This window comes from Bactrocera latifrons, unplaced genomic scaffold (assembly GCF_001853355.1).
Source record: "Bactrocera latifrons isolate USDA-ARS-PBARC rearing strain unplaced genomic scaffold, ASM185335v1 scaffold_21, whole genome shotgun sequence".
Taxonomy (NCBI): Eukaryota; Metazoa; Arthropoda; class Insecta; order Diptera; family Tephritidae; genus Bactrocera; species Bactrocera latifrons.
Genome location: NW_017535630.1, coordinates 974,154 through 986,223, shown reverse-complemented (window position 1 = coordinate 986,223; position 12,070 = coordinate 974,154). Strand labels below are relative to the sequence as shown.

Sequence of the window (12,070 nt, the reverse complement as noted above, 5' to 3'; positions counted from 1 at the left end):
GCTTGCGATACGCTAATGAATCGGCCGCACGAGGGTGATTTATGCTTGGGTTTCTGTTTCTGTATAAATTATGCACAAATTAAGTAGTTTTATTTTTCAAAATGTAGCTCATAAATTAGTAAAAGACCGCGTCATTAATACTAATGAATTGTAAAGCCATGAATAGACAAAATTTGATATATCATAAAGCTGCTTTAGAGACTCGGTGTATATTTCTTTAATGCCAAATATTTGAGCAGTAGCTAATTCAGCTTAATTAAATAGAGTAAAATAATATTTTTTACGAAAATAATCACTAGATAGGGACGGGCTTATAATCCAATTTCATCCGTTTTCGCATTGTTGTTATGGGGCTCTTAAGCGAATTTGGTTATTGCAGCTATAATGGCATATACTAAATCTATTAGAGATCCGGGCCACGCTTATTTTGTTTAGCCCACAAGTTTTTACTGCTACTGCAATTACCTTATTATGGTACAAACTTCGTCTAAATTTTTGTAAACTCTTTTCAGGGCATAATAATAAATATGTATATACAAATCTACAGAAGGCAAAAAATGTACCAACGACTTTCACTCTATCTAGAATCTCATTAAAAATATATACATATATATAAATTTCGACTTACCTGGTAAAAGTAGCAGTTATTTTTATTACTATGAAAATAGTAGAAGATAATACGCTGCTGAAACGAGGTTCGTATGAACCCGACAAAAATAATAATAGGGTAATTTTAGGTTGGCACAAAAACTTTCCTTGCTTCGTTAAACACTAGAAAAAAGAAGATCACAGGAAACAAATTAAAACGAATGAAACAAAAAAGTTAAAACGGAAATAATGTGCATATGTATATACAATATACTATGTAGGCAAAAAATAGAAAGACTTTTTAATTTGAATTCATGAAACGTATTATTACTTGCGACGAGTTTTGGGTCTATGCTTACGACCTGGATACAGACGATATATCGGTCGAATATCGTAGCAAAAGTGTGCCATTCAATTCCCTTCAACCGTCCAAACTGTCAACAAGGAATATTATTTGAGTATTATGCGTCGTTTGCGAGAAACTATTTGTAAAGAGAGGCTAGAATTATGGGCCAACAACTCTGTATTGCTTTGAGGAGAGAGGATTTGTATTGTTTTGAGAAGGACGACATAGACTTTGAAGAATAAATGAAGAGTTTTCAGATTATAAACCAAATCTTACTATTTTTTGCTCATATGGTCAGTATGTTTATAAAATTATATTTGCATATATATATGTGTATATAACAATAGCATATCAAATAGCATTGAATTAATGTGTACATTTCCGCGCACGTAGGAGATAACGATCCAATTAAAAACATTTATTTATATTATATATATTGGAAAAAAAAACGTCATGGAAAACATACAAAGTTTAAAAGCTATTTTGTGTATTTCACTACAAACTTTTTTAGAACTAATATTTTACTGATAATTCTCCTTAATATGTACATATGTATACAACTAAATAGGAAATCACATTTTCAAATCTAAAATCCTGTTTTGACTCTGAAATGTGATGTGATGTCCCAAATCAGAGCAAAGTTGAAAATTGTTCACTACGAACAAAGGGAGTGCCAAACCACGTGTTTTCTATATAGATATATGTATGTATGTATATGTACTTACACCACGTGCTTTGTAACTTCCCACTCTCTACATTGTTCTTGTTTGTTAAATATTAATAAATAGATATTTAGACTTTGCATTATTACATTTATACTCTTAATTATATAAATTAATAGTGCTATTTACGTAGAACTATTATCGCTGAAAGTCAGCGTGAACATGACCTTCGTGAATAAATGATAAGACTATTTTCATTTCTCCATATGCAAAATCTGTGTAATAAAAATATAATACATACATACATATATGAAAAAAATAAAGTGAATCCAAGTATATATTTTTGATCTTCAAAAGAAAAATAATAATAATAATAATAAGATTAGTCTTCCTGTAGCAATAATTTCTTTCTTTTGTTAGAGAAGTTTTTAATCGTGACTAAATAATATTAGTCCATCACACTTATAAAAACTATAAACTGTGCAAATAACATTACAATCGCTTTAATTTGTTTACTATCATCTTAATATAACATGCGGCAACCTTTCTCAAAAATATTACTGACAATAAGCCTTTTTTAATCATTTTATTTTGCTGTCCAATCGGTAACATTTAAAAAATTGAATGAAAAAAAATTTAACATTTAAGCATTTTAATAAAATTAAAATTTAAAGAAGCAGGCAACCCTCCTTAAAAATTATATACAAGCTGTCTGAGTTTTTATAAGCCAAACTACCCATATTATAATGTTTTTTAATATTTAATGTTATTTTTTGACTTAGTTTAGTCAAAATAAATGGCAAATTTTCCACCAAATATCTTTAACAAAAGTAATTTTTTTTTAATCTTATTAATTCGGTAACCATATTCCAATATTTAAATTAATTTATGATTATTATTGAAGCCAAAAATTTAAACAGGTGGCAACTCTTCAAAACAATATCAAAAAACAAACATATTATTATAATAAATTAACAATTATTTTTACCACAGTGTACAAGTTTTATTTATTTTTAACCGCTTTTTATAGACAAACTTATGAAAGACTTGAATAATTTTTTACTTAACTTTTCAAAACAGATGGCAACCTTGATTCACAATTTCTTATAAAAAAAAATTTTTTAACTTTGTTATTTTGGTAGACATACTGCAATATTTAAATATTTTAAACAGGTGGCAACTCTTCACAAAAAAAATAAAAAAAAAAAACATGTTATTATAATAGATTAACAATTATTTTTACCACAGGGTACAGTTTTTTTTTTATTTATTTTTAACCGATTTTTATAGACAAACTTATGAAAGACTTGAAGAATCTATCATAAAGAATACTTCAAATAAAGAGGCATTTCTTTTAATATTACAAGATTGAGTTTTTAACACTCATAATAATCAGACAAAGTTAAATATTTTGCTTCGTATAGCATTTTTATTATCTTTTTAGTAGTCTCCATTCGCCTGCTACCTTAATTCATATAACAGTTTTTCGTTTGCATTTCAAAGTCTACGCTTGATTTTCCAATTCACTTTCTTTAACGAACTAATTACGCCGTAAGATAATTGTATGCATACTAAACGTAAGCAAAGGATTGTGTGAATAAATGTACTAATACGACTTTAGAATTTTTCTTTTAATTTTATTAATTTATGCCAAAAGGGCTTTCCTCCAAGGTGAGAATATGACGAGCTCAACAAAAACCGGATATTTAAATGTGTGTCGTCAGTGGATTCTTTCAGGGGAAAAGCATAAATATACATATGTATCTATATTTGCATAGAAATTCACCTACTAAATATTAACATTCGTTGAAACCCCACACACACCTCATTAAGTCGTTGCCAAAGCGGAGATACAGTTCAGTGCGTATACCATTATAGTTCCATTTAATTTATGGCTCGCGTATGATAATAAATGTTTGGAATATGCTTAATTGCCTGTGAATATGTATGGAGATTTGTGTGCTTGTATGTAGTTACTATATACATATGTAATTGTTAAAATTAAGTAGGGAGCTTCAATTTGGTTATAGCGAATTTCACTGTTTTTGGAAAAATTCTGAATTTTTTTGATATATGACTATTTTTCATTTCGAAAACCTTTTTGTATTAAAAATTATTTTTTTTTTTGTTTAAGGTAAAAAAGGGGAAAAAATTTACAAATGGATTTTTGACAGACATTAAAAAAAATGAAAGAAAAATTTCTCGAATTTTTGTTTTTTCAATTAGTTGTAATCGAAAAAAAAATACTTCATCAAAGTCTTTAAGAATTGTATCTCAAAGACCTTTGTAAAATTTCATGAAGATCGGTGGAGTAGTTCTCGAGAAATCTTGCCAACCGACTTCAAAAACAAAGTTTTGAGAAAAACGTGTTTAAAGACGGCGCACTTAGCCCAGCTAGCCTCGAGCGCACAAGTTCTTAAGCATGTATCTCCGAAACTATTACTCGGATCAACTAGAAAATGTAGGGCAATACTATAAAGGTATTGTATAATTTAATAAGGCAATACAAAATTCGATTTTTTGGTCGATAATTTTGAACTTAGTCGATGAAGACTGTGAGCAACTTTTTTGAGATTTTTACTCTAAATGATATTTTTTATGAATTATAGAGAATTTAAAAAAAAAATAAAAAATTTAAAGGAAAGAAAAGAAAGAAAAAAGAAAAGTATTTTAAATTTTTTCAAATACACTTTTTGTTTAATAAAAATAAACAACACGTATGCAAACGCAAATATTAAAAAAACGGCCACGCGCAAGTGTCCAACAACTTTCCACGCGTACGCCATTGCGCCATTACGCACACACACACACACCAATATGCGCACGCATTAGCATTTTAAATGAATTATTATTGAATAATTAAGATTTTCAATTTCTTTTGATTGCAGAACACAACTCAAGAGAGACTACAAAACACAAGAGAGGCAAACAGAGACAGCAGCGCACGCTATTAAGGCTAATAACTCTAAACAAATTAAGACTGGTTCTTGTTAAAGCGTAAACAACTGCAAACAACAACAAAATGGTTAATATAGCGGTAAGTGATTGCAGAAAATTGTTAAACAAAATATATTTATTAATATTATTATTATTTTTTTTTTGGTTTTGCTTTCATTTGCAACCGTAGGACAGCGGCGGCAAACATGCTCCACAAGAGATGGAACAATTCCTGCCTGGCGATGGCACCAACAATAAGTGAGTAACGCCATTTGTTACATTTAATTATATAATTGCCGCAAACAATTTGTCAAATATTAACTTTATTAGCACAATTGAAAATATTCGCTTTCGGCGTTGCTTTGACGAAATTACTTTAAGAATACTAGAAAGCTGAATTAATGCCACGTTAGTTGTGGTTGTACACTCTAATTGCCGTTGTCCAATGAATCCGATCGCCTTTTAATGCGCAAATACTTTTAATTGGTGTTGCGAAGCGAAATTGCGCGGCAAAATGCCTTCTAGAATTACGGTATCACGCATACGCTTGACACATGCACCGCGAATGTCAGGCTCTCATGAGTATACATATGTATATGAAGTGTGTGTGTGTGCTTTTTATCTTTCACACGCAATGGCAAATGTGATAAAAAACTCATTGCCATTTTGCGAAAAAAATAAAAATAAAAAAATTGCAGGACAAATATATTTTGGAAAATAATTATGTATGTATATAGTATTATGCATATAGTATTATGTATGTGAGTGTGTGTGGTAAGACTTGGTATTACAAAATATACACTTTATGCGTTTTTTTCAAAATTACTTAATATTGAGTTAAGCCATTGATCGAGCACCTACTAAATTTTGCTGGTAAACTCTTGAATAACACATTAAAATTATCATCAATATGATTTTTTATGCTGCAATTAAGCCTTAAAGTGCTTTTTTCAAAATTACTTAATATTGAGTAAAGTCATATATACACTACTGGAGGTCAAAAATGACAAATTCGCTTTGTATGCTGAAAAGTAGCTTCTTAGACTTTAAGAAAATCTCTCTGAGTACAGGCACTTAATTGTAACGGGAAAGTTCTCCGCCTTACAGTTTTCAATTTTTATCTTATTATCAGATAGAGAAATTCAAAACTCACTTCGAACTACTTGCCAAAATATGCCGTTTCCAAAGTTTTGTTGGAAATTGAATGCCCTGCAAAAAGGTCTCCGTTAATTTCAACTATTAATATTTATATTTATAACTCATTGAAAAACAAAATTACCTAAATATCGCAAAACTCAAATTTTTTAGAAATTTTCTGCTCTAAAAAAATGGTCTGTTATACTTAAAACCGCAAATCTGGTAGACGCTTCAAATAATTGAAAAATTATACGAGACCCGTTTTGCAATCAAAAACAACAAAAATATGTTAAAGAACAGTACACTATGCTTAATTGATTTGTTGATTTACTTTTTGGTGAACACTTCTTTTTTTCGTATACTTTCTCAACTTAAGCTTAAAAATAATATTAAAATAAATAAAATATTCGTACAAATGTATACATAAATTTGTTCCTTTAATTGGGATGTTCAATTAAGTAGATTGCCTCTAATTAAATAAAATGCTCAATTAAATTGTTAGAAGCTTTTGATTTCTCGGTTATTGGAGTTAAAATATAAACTGTAATATATAGTGGTTAAATATTCTCATTACTACTTGGCAACACTCGCCTTCAATCTCAATTCTAAGTTTGTAATGATGATCACTCTCTGATAGCCAGTGGCGAACCTGTAAGTTTACATATTTCTGCCGTGGACAAATTTACATATTATTAAATTTTTTTATCAAAATAATCATTCTCCCATTACAACTTTTCGTGTGTTTTTGCCATTTTATGGTCGTAATAATCGCTCTTCTGCGCTCGCTATTCGTAGAATTGTTGAAAATTTAAAGCATACATTTTCATTACACAATGTTCGAGTACCAACAAGATAAAGAACCGCTGAAAGTAATTAAAATATTACTGCCGTTCAGCAAGTGTTGCTGAAGATCGCAATTTGTCTATTCCAAGACGTTCTCAAGAATTGGGACTGTCTCAAAACCACAACCTGGCGGATTTTGTGAAAGCCTTTGGGCTCGCAGAAGTATAAAATTATGCTCACTCAAGAACTGTGGCCATTTGATCACCGTAAACGTGAATTTGCTGATTTTGTCCTGCAACAACTTGAAAACGTTAACGATTTTTAAGATGATGCTCACTTTAATTTGAGTGGTCTTGTGGTAAATAAACAAAACTATCTATTCTGGTGTGAAGAAAATCCACAAATTATTCATGAACAATCAATACATTCACCTACATTGACAGTTTGGTGTGGCTTTTGGTCTGGTGGAATCATCGATCGTACTGCTTTCGAAATAAAGCTGGTGACACCGTCACTGTCAATGGAGAGCGGGATATAGCGTTACGAATTTTTATTTGGTGATTAAAAAAGTCAACTTATTACCGTTTAGTTGCGAACATGTGCGCAAATAGTAAAGATTATTTTAATAATGTCTTAAAAGAAACTACGAAATAAATAAATTACAAACAGTAAATCGCTGACAGAATCATAAGGCTATTTATTTTACTGCAAGTTGTGAAGCCCGCTTATTTACTTAACCAAAACAACAGCATATATACTATACACATATACTATTAGTAGAACTAGTAGGGCTGAGTTGTCACTTTTATTAACTGAATAAAAATATCTCCATGAAAGTTACACTAACTACAACCTAAATCATCGAAAAGTTGCTCATGAAAACTGAGATATTTCGCTCAAGCAATAAAGCAGTGCAGAGCTCACAGTTTCTAGTCAACTTACACAGGGTGAACTTGGTTCATAGGGAAATGAGAATTTTTGGAAATTCATTGCCTTTAATTATGTATAAAACATTTTAAATTCAGCTTTTTCTAAATTTTTTCCTAAATTATACAGTGAAAATAACGATTAGGACGGTCTAGACTGTAATCTCGAGTACTAGTACTTTGTATAGATAATACAGAGCCTTTAATACATTGTATGTAACAAATAGCACATTAAGTATATTAGCTTCCCCACTTACATTATTACACCTTCTTTAAAAAAAAGCCCGACTAATGACTTAAAATATGAAATTTGATGACTTAGTGCTATACCTATAGTAATTGTATATACATATGTATGTATATATAGATTTATATAATATTTTTTATTTGCGTAAAAATCGTGTGCACTGCTGTCTAGGCTTGAAGGCGTTTGGAAAAAATGTTAAGCACAAAAGTCTAGGAAGTTAATGACTAGAAGCTGCCTATAAAGTCTAAAGTATCAAAGATATTTTATAGATTTAATGGGTATGTTTGCTTTTCTATTCAATTATTGAGTTAAGTTAGTTCGTGTCTATTTAAAAAATACGCCGATAATTTACAATTTACTTACAAAAATTGTATTTTTGCTGTTTGTACTCGAAAATGATGACCAATTAGTAGAATATTGATAGCAATTTGTCAGTAATATGGTGTACAGAGACTTCATATATGTACATATGTATGTATGTATTCTCATCATCTCATCAAAGGTGTAGTCTATACACTGACGACGTCTGTAGTCTAAAACCCTTACAGGGACTTCTACGGGCTGCAAATCTAATTATTTCTTTCTAATGCTTAATTTCTAATGGAGAATTACGATTAATGACATGGCTTAACCGATTTGGAACTGTTTTTGTCCGAAAAATTTTTCGCATTAAACTGATTTTAATCCTTCAGTGAACATATATACATACATAATATCATAACGAAAACGTTTTTTAACTGTCTGATGGAGAATTTTTTATACGCACAAATTTTTCTTTGTGATTTTTACCAATCTTGGTACTATGAGAAAGACTCTGGCAGAAATCTTTGAATATTGAGGAAGTCCTTTTACATGACAAATTTGCATAATAACTTAAAAAAAAATCAAAAATCGGCCATAACAGTTATTGAAATTAAAATTATTTATGAACTCGTACCGACAGTTGAAAATGCATGAAATAGGAAGATAACACCGCGCACTCCCCATATAACGGTACTGTGATAAACTACTAAAAACGCAATATATCAGTAACTAAATAATAATAAAGATATTAAATTTTACACCCGAGATAGTATGAGAGGGCTTTATGGGACCTCGTGTGAAAAATGGACGATGTGCGTGGCACACATTCTCGGGATCGGCTTGATCGATTCCGACTTAATTTTCTACATGTCATTCTTCCAATATTTCTAGGTCACTGAAAGTACGCGAAATAGGATTATGACCACTCCTACTTCCCATATAGCAGAATTTTAAACTACTTTTGATTCTTTCTTTTTCCAGTACAAAAATCAAAAAGCAGTTAATAGAACGGAATAAAATCTTGCAGTAATAAATTTCCCAAATCCAAAAACAGTTCGGGCCACTAGGTACTGAATATATGGACCCCTGCATGTATAGTTGACTTTTGACCGAAATATCGGTGAATGTATTCGAAATACAATTGAGATTCAAAGAGAATATTTTCCTGACACAAGTGAATGTGTGCCTTTAAAATGGGTTGAATCGGGTCAATACTTTCCTAAGCCCGCATGCCCTAATATATAGATTTTCAAACTTCTGAGTGACTTTATGCTGCATATATCGGTCAATATTTGAGATATCTCAATGAAAATTATAGAGCGTGTTTTACTCATAATAGTGTGTCATTGTGCGAAATAAATAAAATTGGGCGAAAACTTTATCTAGCCCCCATACAACTAATATCAGGATTTTCGAACATCTGTTTGACTTCACGCCATATGTTTGGTGATTCTATGTGAGGTAGCTTAATGAAAGCCAGGGCACATTCTTTTAGTATACTAGATATAATGAATTTCGTTTTTCATACCTTAGACTGGATATGTCGGTCAGTGTATGAGATTTAGCATGTATAAAATTACCAATCACATATATAACGTCAATATCTAATCTTGCATTACAGATAATTAATATGCAGTATATGATTTCTTTATAAGTGTATATTTATTTCCATTGATATACTATTGCACTAAAGTGTTAATTAAAATCTGCGAACAGATATATACATACATTAGTGCACTTTCATATCTATATACATACATATATTTAGTATTCATGTAATGAATTCAATACCTTCAATTATAATTGAAATAATTATTTATGGCCGCAACAATGACTGATGTAATAGTTGAAATGGAGATGACAAATATAGTATAGTACATGCTATATATCACAAATATTTACTAAGCTTTCAGCACATCCACTTAGTCGGTAATAATTGCCTATGTTTGCATAAGTCTGAATATATTATATAAGCAAGTATGTAAATATGTATGTATTTAGCATTTTGGTTACCAGAAATACTTATAAAGACATTGTGTTTCACTTTTTGAGTTGACAATTTCAATATCAGTAAATATTATTATATTAATATATCAATCATTTTTATCCCTTGGTTGTGATTGTAATACCCAAGATGACTCATTGATTGTATTTCATTAAATAGCTATAATGGTCAGGAGTTAGGCACGTTAAAGTATTATACAAAAATATTTTATGAAAGATTTTTTTGGCACAACTTTCTCCAACATGCTGCATAGAAATACTACAATCTCCAAAATTTCTCTTAAACAATATAAGAACATTAATAATATGCTTCGCAAGTAGAAAAAGTTTCCATAAAAGAAATTGAAACTGATTTCGATTGGTCGGCTTATATGACGGGTCAATATAGGTTATAGAATGATCCGATCTAAACAATTTGCTTGATATTTTGTCAAATAAAAACGTTTTTCATAAAAGGACTTGATTTTGAACGATCAGTTTGTATGACAGCTATATGTTATAGTGGTCCTATCTAAATGATTTATTACAAAATAGTAGCGTTATCTCAGAGAAAAATCCATATAAAATTTCGAGGAGATATTTTCTCAATTAAAAAAGTTTTCCGTACAAGGACTTGGTGAGAAAAAGATGTTGCCAAAATTACAGATTGATTTCTCAAATAAACTGACAGGATAGCATACACTCATATTACTAATAAGATATATTATATATTCCACAATTCTGATATTCGACTTAAGCATTTAACACCATTCAATAATGAAATACAGCTACTAAGTCTTTCGGCGCTACTGTAACTTTTCAAGTGCACCTAAAAGTATGCTATCTGCCACTCAAATGAACGAATGAACGTAAACAGCACATTCACTTACGCATACACTGACATCTTACACACACACACCTACACTCATACACACAAAGCTTGCATCGCAGCATAACAATCACTAGAATTTAATTGTCTTCCGCCGATACGAGATCAGCTAAACTGAAAGATGTGCCACTAGGCCAGCACAAGCGGCTGATGCAATTCGCACAACATGCCGAGTAAGGCCGCCACATCGACAAAACAATAGCATTTATGTTGTACAAATGTTTGTCGTGGCATTGCGAACATTTCAATTAATGCTGCCGACGTCCATGCGCCGGGTAGAACCGAATGCAGCGCAGCGTTTGCCGTCTTATGTTACTCTCTTCGATTACTTTGCGCACAAAGAAGCACTTTCCCGCGCCAAATCGTACAGATCTAAATATGTATGTGTGCGTAGTATAGTAAAGTGTATCATTACGATCATCTATGGAATTTGACCATATTGAATTCGAGCTGAAGCGAATGGCCGCGGTGCTGGCGCAACGCTGTCCGCTGTCCACCGTTCGGCGCTTGGTGTTAATGCCCACTTTACAATGGCCAATGCAATATTAACGACTTGTGTCGGCAGTTCGAGCGTGATTAGCGCGCATTTTTTGCAGATGTTGCACATTTCTTAAAAGCCACAGCCAAAGCGGCGGCCGCAGCCGCAGACCGAGCGCAACAGGCCCAAACTGCAGCTACAGAATTTCACTATAAAACATTGGCGGACCTGGCTTGGTTTTTTAGTTTTATGTTCCGTTGCGGACGAAGTGATTGATTGTGGTGCAACTGATAGCCACACGGTGCGCATGAATATATATGTTTAGTGGTCAAACGGTACTTTAGTGCAGCAAAAGTAAAGAAAAAGAAGTGAAACGACAATGCGTGATACAAAAATAACAGAAGTGACGCTCGAACAAAGGTGTTGACATTGCTAAATTCTGTGCTAGTTTAGTTAATAAGTTGTTGTTGTAATTTTTTTAAACTGCAAAAAGCTAAAAATAAGTAAAGAATTGAATTTCCTTGGTGAGATTTTTTCCAAATGTCGATTACTTCTTAAAAAATGTATAAACTTAAATACTAAAAATCAGTTTTTATAATTAAAAAAGTTAAAACATAATAAATCATTTTCATAAATTTTATTTCAATTCTTTCTTCAAAAAAAATTTTAATTTTATTTTAGTTTTTTTGCAAAATAATGAAAAAAAATTTAATAACGGGACTAATATTATTTCACAAGGAAATAATAAAAACGATGATGTGGATTAAAAAATTTATTCAAACAATTATTTT

The 12,070-nt window shown here is 31.1% G+C and overlaps 1 protein-coding gene across 1 annotated transcript in view; it reads left to right on the top strand.

Moving 5' to 3' along the window:
• LOC108968355 (proton-coupled amino acid transporter-like protein pathetic) overlaps positions 1–12,070 on the top strand; it is a gene marked incomplete in the record, with an annotated part of 39,034 nt that overhangs the window by 22,393 nt on the left and 4,571 nt on the right. The window contains 2 exon segments of the mRNA XM_018932343.1: positions 4,485–4,633; positions 4,724–4,791. Coding sequence (XP_018787888.1) covers positions 4,619–4,633; positions 4,724–4,791 — 83 coding nt within the window.